Source organism: Doryrhamphus excisus, chromosome 19, assembly GCF_030265055.1.
Source record: "Doryrhamphus excisus isolate RoL2022-K1 chromosome 19, RoL_Dexc_1.0, whole genome shotgun sequence".
In the NCBI taxonomy this organism is placed as follows: Eukaryota; Metazoa; Chordata; class Actinopteri; order Syngnathiformes; family Syngnathidae; genus Doryrhamphus; species Doryrhamphus excisus.
Window position 1 is genome coordinate 7,984,002 of NC_080484.1, and position 8,439 is coordinate 7,992,440.

General features: G+C 46.0%; 1 protein-coding gene across 3 annotated transcripts; it reads left to right on the forward strand.

Annotated features, from left to right (window-relative positions):
* Positions 1–361: 361 nt before the first annotated feature.
* lats1 (large tumor suppressor kinase 1) lies at positions 362–7,499 on the forward strand. Of its 3 annotated transcripts, XR_009120211.1 has the most exons (9): positions 362–532; positions 976–1,448; positions 2,321–2,438; positions 2,706–4,141; positions 4,556–5,138; positions 5,317–5,499; positions 5,567–5,613; positions 6,536–6,642; positions 6,711–6,750. XR_009120211.1 is itself a non-coding variant. In XM_058056870.1 (8 exons), the coding sequence occupies exons 2-8, from the start codon at positions 1,110–1,112 to the stop codon at positions 7,218–7,220; spliced, it is 3,276 nt and encodes a 1,091-aa protein (XP_057912853.1). In that variant the 5' UTR covers positions 362–532; positions 976–1,109; the 3' UTR covers positions 7,221–7,499. The 3 variants fall into 3 exon arrangements, 2 of the variants coding, with proteins under 2 accessions (XP_057912853.1, XP_057912854.1); XM_058056870.1 differs by lacking the exon at positions 5,567–5,613 and having other exon boundaries at positions 6,711–7,499; XM_058056871.1 differs by lacking the exon at positions 5,567–5,613 and having other exon boundaries at positions 2,324–2,438; positions 6,711–7,499.
* Positions 7,500–8,439: the final 940 nt, after the last annotated feature.

The following is an 8,439-nucleotide window of genomic DNA, read 5'->3' on the forward strand; positions in this document are numbered from 1 at the left end:
ACAACTGACCTAAAAATGAACACTAAAAATTTGGTGTAGATTTATAAAGAGATTAGTAAACGTCCTAATAGTATAGCTTGGAGAAAATATGCGAAAACAACCTTCATCCGGGTATTCTGTGGCAAGTTATTGAGCCGTCAATGCAACTTCCGTCATACCTTCAAAATAAATTATTGACAGATAGGCTTTCCTCAATGTCAGTGTAGCAATAGGGCAATTATCATTTCTCAGATGTCAAAATATAATTTAACAATAGCTTAGAGTATAAGAACAATCGATATTTGACCTATATTTTTATTGAGCAAATAAACAGTGTCTACAGTGACCGGAAGTGTGTGTCAATCGCATTGTCTAACTTGTTTGTTGTACTTGTCACTCAGCTATCCCAGGAATTTAACGCGACATGGTATCAGCTAGTTCGCCACAATAAGGACGCTGTTATTTAAACAACGTCCATTTTACCGAGAAAGACCAATAAATTATCGTCAGTTATCAAGAGTGGGAAAAGTTTCAAGGAAACGCGCAGCTGCTGGTGAGTCGTCAAACACGGCTGGCCAAGCTAACTGTTGCCGTTGGTTCTCTTCCGAGCTAGCATGCTAGCTAACGTTGAGCAGCAAATGGATGCCTTACACATAAAGGCCGCGGTGTTTAGAGTATCTTTCCCGGTCTGAATGTGTAGAGATTATGTGTATGTCGTAGTCTACCTCAACGACAAAACTAAGGAGCTATATTGTGTTTGACCGTACGAAGGTAAACGTGGTATTGGTACTAGCTCACGCGCTTAGTGGAAATTAGCATGGAATGCTAACGACCCAAAGACGGGGTCACAGTGTTGTGTTGTTCTACCAAATATACATTTTTATGGAAATGCTATCAATTAACGTTAAAGTCAGTGAACAATATACATTTTCAATCCGTGTTCTTAATATGTACCCTCTGCACCCCTTTTGTCCAACCTGTTGGACCACTTGACAGATGCTCAGACGGTGTGCTCATGTCCCCCAAATGTGATATCAGTCTTTAAGAAGACACCTTCAAGCCTCGGCTGCAACCTTGACCTGTGTGACACCCTCTTCATCCGCCGCCATCGTCATTGTACATGCTCTTACATGAAGAGAGGAGAGAAACCAGAGGGATACAGGCAGAGACCCAAAACGTTCCCGACAAGCAACTACAGCTGCAACAGCCAACAGATGCTGCAGGAAATACGGAACAGCTTGAAGAACCTGTCAAAGCCCTCTGACCCACCTAAAGTGGACATTGTTGGGAAAATGCTCCCGGAGGACATAATGAGGCACCCGGGGCGATGCTTTAACCCCAAGAACCCTCACCACAAGGCCTTACAGGAGATCCGTGAGTCCCTGATGCCGTTTGCCAATGAGGCCAACACTTCAGCTGAACTCAACAAACACATGCCAATGGAGCCTCCGTTTGCTGGCTTTGAGGAGGTAAAGATGCCTTCTTTTTTTAATTCAGTCACTACAAAGGGCTTTTAATAGTCATTGTGCACATAACTGCAATTCATGGTCACAAGGTGTACCTTGCGTATAGAATAGCTATTTGAAAAATGCCCAGTAGGCAAAGTGGAATGACGAGTATGAAGAAAACATCCTGTATTCTCAGTTGTGTTCTTTTGAGGAAGTATGTACAGGGCAAGTATGAAATAGACTTCCGTGCTCAAATGAAACGCATAAAAATGTAATTTTCATGGATTTCAGTTAGCTGAAAGTGGCCATCATAGAGTCAATTGGTAATATTGGATATATACAGTATTTGTATGTTTAAAGAGCTGTGAATTAATCCAAGGGTTTCACAGTGCAGCGATTGGAACACCAAAATACTGTAAATTAAACAAAAATAATCTTCAAACTTACTTAATTGTCCATATAACTCACACAGAGCAATGAAGAACTTCATGCTCTGGCTCCTTCATTCTGAGCTGCTGTGCTGTGAGGTGTTCAGGTGCAACTCGTTGTAATTGTGAGTGTTAGGCGCTAATTATTTAGCCCCTATGACAAATAGCGTGCCCCACTTTGGGAACCTAGGATCTAGACCACTGGAAAATGTAATTCCACGTGTATTAAAACACTTCAAATGGCCAAAAAGAGATGAAGTGCACATAAGGCATGCGTAGAATCAGAGAGTTAACCCTTTGTATTTATATGTGCACCATCTATTTGCATCAAATACAAGAGCTCCACTCCACTCATTCATTTCTACAACTACCGAAAACTACAACCTCCATAATGAAACGTCTAATGAAATCAATACCTCAGTTTTATCACCATAAAGGCAGAAGTTCTATTTGCTTATATTTAAGCAGACTCCTGGTCGCAGCGTGGGGGCAGCTGTCGACTACATGACGAAGGTGACCTACCAGGACTCAATCAGGGAACAGATGGTTGCCAACCCAAGCTCAACAGGCCTCAAAGCCTCAGGTGGGTTATCTGTCCGCTGGGAATAATAGTTGCCCACCGTGCCTTCTTTTGTTTTTAATCCAGACACTTCAAATTGTAATGTTTTATGCAGATAATAGGTCTGTGTAATGCATCTTTAAAATATGTTTGCAGCCATTTTGACAGTGTGTGTTTTATATACTGTTCTGGACTGCTGTTGAAGACAACCATGTTTTTTGTAAGAAAAAACGAAATAGAATCTTGTATTCAGGTCAATATGGAATACTCAGGCTCATGTTTTGTCTACAGGTGGTCCCCACATGCAGCAGTCCCTACTGAGAAGGCCTAGCTGGAAGGGCTCTAAAGAGTCCCTAGCTCCTCGCCATGCGATGATGTACCGCTCAGAGAGTCCTGGGCCCCCACCTGCCTTCCCACAGGTTCACCCCGCCAGCAGCCAGAGAGTCAACCCTCCCCTGCTACCTCAGGTGCGCAGTGTCACACCTCCCCCCATTCGCGGACCGATGCCACCCGCATCTTCATGGGACAGCAACCCGTCGACCAAGCGTTACTCTGGCAACATGGATTATCTTGTGCCCCGCATCTCCCCAGTACCTCAGGGGGCCTGGGGTGATGGCTACCCAGCCGCCTCATCTCAGAATCAGCGTGGGATCAGCCCAGTGCCGATGGGCCATCAGCCCATCATCATGCAAAGCTCTGGGGGGAATAAGTTCACCTTCCCACCTAGCTGGTCTCAGAACGGCTCCCCTCAGGCAGACTACATGACAGGAGGCAGCAGGCAGCCTCCTCCCCCCTACCCGGTCAACCAGAGCTGCCGGCACAGTCCCACTGACCAGCAGATGCAGACAGGAGGACCCGCCTCTTCTCCATCATACGTTAACGGTGGGAACATCCCCCAGTCCATGCTGGTCCCCAATCGAAACAGTCACAACCTTGAGATGTACAACTTAGGTCCTCCCCATTCTTGGTCTCAAGCCCCCCTTGGCCAAACCCAGCCACAGTCTTCATCCGGCAACAGCAGCAACTTGGATCTGTCTCCATCATGGCAGAGCAACATGCCAGCGCGCTCCAATTCCTTCAACAACCACCAGCTCAACAGCAGAACAGCCCACCCCGCCAGCTCCCAACCGTCGGCCACCACGGTCACCGCCATCACGCAGGCTCCCATCCTGCAGCCCGTTAAAAGCATGCGAGTCCAGAAACCAGAGCTGCACACCGCAGTTGCTCCCACGCACCCGCCTTGGATGCAGCAGGCTGCGCCACTTCCCACTGCCCCTGCCTACACAGAGCCCCCAGCTCCCCTTCCTCAGATTCCCGTGGTAGCAGAGGTACCCAGCTACCAGGGCCCTCCCCCTCCCTACCCTAAGCACCTCCTCCAACAGCAAGCCGCACCTTCTCCCCCGGCTTACGAGCAAGGCGCCAGTAAGCACAGCACTGGCAGGGAGGAACCCGCTGAAGACGAGGGCCCCGTCGGAGACAACGCACGGGACAAGGTAGCGGACAGCCCGGAGGGCAACGCAGAAAAGGAGAAGAAGCAGATCACAACATCGCCTGTTCCCGTGCGCCGCAGCAAGAAAGATGAGGAGCGGAGGGGGGAGTCGGGCCGGGTGGCTCTGTACTCGCCGCAGGCCTTCAAGTTCTTTATGGAGCAACATGTGGAGAATATCCTGAAGAACCATCAGCAGCGAATCCGGAGGAGGAAACAGCTGGAGTGCGAGATGCAGAGGGTGAGAGATCAATAACCAATGACTTTGTATGACTTCACTTCTCTTGTAGCGTTCTCTGTCTTTTACCTTCTTGTGTCCTACTGTATTGTCCTTTTTTCATGATCTTCTCTTTCTTTTGGCCCTTCTTCCTCTTCCTTTCTCTCCTCGCTGTCACTAACAGCTGATCTAAAAGGTAAAAGTATGTGATTGTGATGTGTGCACACCACACGCCCCATTGGGTGTCAAATGCATGTCCATCCACGTCTTCGTCATCATAATTCTGCTTGTGCATGTCAATAATGTATCCTTTCTATACATTCTTCATATCAATCCATATCTGATTGACTTGGTTCATTCCTAACCATGACTAGACGTGTGTTTTGTGCGCTTATTTTTGCTGTGCCCTCACTTTGCACCATTGTGCTGGCTGCTCAGGTTGGGTTGTCGTCAGAAGCTCAGGAGCAGATGCGCATGATGCTCTGTCAGAAAGAGTCCAACTACATTCGGCTAAAGCGGGCCAAGATGGATAAATGCATGTTCAAACGAATCAAGACCCTCGGCATCGGGGCCTTTGGTGAGGTGTGCTTGGCCCGCAAAGAGGACACGGGGGCTCTGTACGCCATGAAGACCCTCCGTAAGAAGGATGTGCTGCTCAGGAACCAGGTGGCCCATGTCAAAGCCGAGAGGGACATCCTGGCCGAGGCCGACAATGAGTGGGTGGTGCGTCTCTACTATTCTTTCCAAGATAGGGACAACCTGTACTTTGTCATGGAGTACATTCCCGGCGGGGACATGATGAGCCTTCTCATCCGACTGGGCATCTTTAAAGAAGAACTGGCTCAGTTCTACATTGCCGAGCTCACCTGCGCTGTGGAGAGCGTGCACAAGATGGGCTTCATCCATCGCGACATCAAGCCAGACAACATCCTCATTGACCGAGACGGACACATTAAGCTCACCGACTTTGGCCTTTGCACCGGATTCCGCTGGACTCACGACTCCAAGTACTACCAGAGTGGTTAGTGTCACTTTCTGTCCATCTGTAACACTTTGGCTGAGTCACCGTCTATGATCGGACAATCCAAGTCCTCTGTGCTGTCGGTTGGCCTTTTATTTGCATCACTTTTAGTCAACTTGCAGAAAGACATTATATAGACTTCATTCCACGATTTGCGTTTGTGTTGTTGGACCTGCAGGGGACCACGTGAGACAAGACAGCATGGACTTCAGCAAGGAATGGGAAGATCCCGCCAACTGCCGTTGCACTGACCGTCTGAAGCCTCTGGAGAGGAGAAAGGCCAGACAACATCAGCGCTGTTTGGCCCACTCTCTGGTGGGCACGCCCAACTACATAGCACCAGAGGTTCTACTCAGAACAGGTACACTGGTCCACTGTCTTTGCTGCGTCTCCTTTTCATTGTCACTTTTGTACCCTTTCTATGGCAGGAAACTTAACTACATCCTAAAACATCTCCTAGCATCCATTTCATTTGGTAAGACTATTAGCACATTAATCAAAAATGAATAATATCATGATTTAAATCTATTTACTTTACAAAATACACTAACTTTCGTGTTTCAGCTTTGTTTAATTTTAATTCAGTTGGAAAAAAAAGTCTATACCGTATTTTCCGGACTATAAGTCGCACTTTTTTTTTTTCCATAGGTTGGCTATTCCTGCAACTTATACTCCAGAGCAACTTATAAATGAAAAAAATATATATATATAATTTCACAGACAGCCACAAGAGGGCACTCTAGACTTTTGCAGCGATATCTCCTACTCCTTAACAATTCAATTTTAAACAGTAGACGTTAGCTTACAAACACAACTGAGAGCGACAGAACACAAATGTGTTTATGTTCCATAAACACTGGACATCTTTTCTGTTCATGTTTATATTATTATTTCTGTAGCTGAATAAGCATTGTGTTAGCATATCTTACACCTATTCAGCCTGTTCTCTATTCTTTTATTCATGTTAGAACTTGCTTTCCAAGATGACGTAATGTCTGTTTTGGTCACGTAGTTTGTCAAATAAATTACCCACAAAAAATGCAACTTATGTATGTTTTTTACAAAAACTAATTTTACAAGAATAAAGTAAAAAACTTTCTAAAAATAATGTGGTAATATTGTTAGAAATAAATTCCAATATTTGTAAGAAAAAGTGGAAATAGAGTACCAAATATTTTCAGGAAATAAGTAGTATTTCTATGCGGCGGTAAAAAGTTGGAATTTGCTTTAAAAAAAGAAATGAAGAAAATCCTATTATTAGAAGATAGATGACCTTTTTTGGAGAATAAAGCTGTAAATGAGAGCCATAAAAAAATTCTGTATTCCAAATAAACTAGCGGTTATAGGAGAGAACCAATGAGAAGGCTTGCTTGATGAGTCCATGTGTTGCTGTGTAGGATACACCCAGCTTTGCGACTGGTGGAGCGTGGGTGTGATCTTGTACGAGATGGTGGTAGGACAGCCCCCCTTCTTAGCAACGACACCCCTGGAGACGCAGCTAAAGGTAAACCGACTCCCCAGCGCTCCTCCACGGTCCCCCGCGTGACCCCCTTGTGTCCCCGCCGCCACCAGGTGATCAACTGGAAGAGCACGCTGCACATCCCGCCTCCCGCCAAGCTCAGCCCGGAGGCGTCCGATCTCATCGTGAAACTGTGCCGCGGCCCAGAGGACCGCCTGGGCAGGAACGGCGCCGACGAAATCAAAGCTCACCCTTTCTTCAGGACCATCGACTTCTCCAGCGACTTGCGTCAGCAGCTGGCGCCGTACATCCCCACCATCGCCCACTCCACGGACACCTCCAACTTTGACCCCGTGGACCCCGAGAAGCTGTGGAGCAGCGACAGCGACGGCGAGGACGACCTCGGCGACATGGGCTGCTGGTTCCGCAACGGCAAGCACCCCGAGCACGCCTTCTACGAGTTCACGTTCCGACGCTTCTTCGACGACAACGGGCACCCGCTGAGCTGCCCCAAACCCATCAAATACGAGGGCCTCAATGAGGACGAAGCCGACTCTGAGGGCACTGAGCAGGACGACGCCGGCAGCCAGGTGGCTCAGGGCCGAGACCTGGTTTATGTGTAGGCTCCGGGACCTACAGGACCTACTAGAACCACTTTAGAGCTACTTTAGTAGGAAAGCGTCCACCGCAGCAGGAATGAACCTGCCTACATTTGATTAGCATTCTTCCCATTGGCTCCCAAAAGGCTTAATTTATTGACGTTAGCGTGGGTACTTTGATGTAATTTATTATGTGTTGCAATGGGGACTTAGCCACATCGTAGATAAGTATTGATTTTTTTTTTCACCAAATATAACAAGGGTTAACGAGATATATATATATATAATATATATATATATATATATATATATATATATATATATATATATATATATATATATATATATATATATATATAACGAGGGTTAATCAGACTTGGCGTGTGTAGAAGTAGCCGCTTGATTGATCTATTGAACTACTAGTAGTTTTTGTTTTGAATTGCTCTAATTTATACCCATATTTATAAATGAACTTGTACACAGTTGATGTAAATATCTTATTTCTCTCCCTAAGGGCAGGCCCTCTTCAGTGTCCACTGCTGCTGCTGCCTTCTTCTTTACACTTTCATTTAGTGGTAGTCACCTCTCAACCAAAGCACTACGGAGATAAGCATGGGGGGGGGGGGGTTTAATGTTCTCACTTCCTTTCTATACTGGACAGACCATTCCATCACATTCACTCTTTGTACTCTGAATGTAGTTTAGACTTCATTGGCCTTCTGCACTGGTTTTGTGTTGTATTTGTGTGTACATTGTTGCTCTGAAAGGTTCCGTGCATACAGGGGGGTGATGAATCAAGAATGTAAAGAACAAACATGTTTTACACCTTGCAAACAAACCGTGTATTGTTTTTAGTAGTCTTATCATAAAAACTGACTGAGAGCAAAACTCTTGATTTTGTCCTTACTTTGCTCAGATATACACTTATTTTTGCTTAACTAACATCTTTGGCAGCATCGTACTCTCACTTTCCCCTCCCACAAAACAAGCCATCTCTCTAGTCATGGGACGGACACTCACACTATGTGTGTTAGTCAGACGGCTAAGCTAATTGAATTCACTGGACGAGATGGGCTACGTTTCACAGCAGTGGAAGACTCCAACAAACCTGGAAGTTCCACCAATGTACTTCCATTGAAAGTGTCCATAAAGAAGGCATGTCATCCACTTTGTTGTTTCACCATGCAGTAATAAGTGCATCCCATATGTTTGTCAAAGTCAGGGCTTCTCAAATAGCTTTCAT

Excerpts from the sequence above, each read along its gene's own strand:
- lats1 (XM_058056870.1), top strand. The coding sequence starts at position 1,110 with ATGAAGAGAGGAGAGAAACCAGAGGGATACAGGCAGAGACCCAAAACG. Across the intron at positions 2,439-2,705 it reads AACAGGCCTCAAAGCCTCAG|GTGGTCCCCACATGCAGCAG; the intron begins GTGGGTTATCTG and ends TTTTGTCTACAG. Across the intron at positions 4,142-4,555 it reads TGGAGTGCGAGATGCAGAGG|GTTGGGTTGTCGTCAGAAGC; the intron begins GTGAGAGATCAA and ends CTGGCTGCTCAG.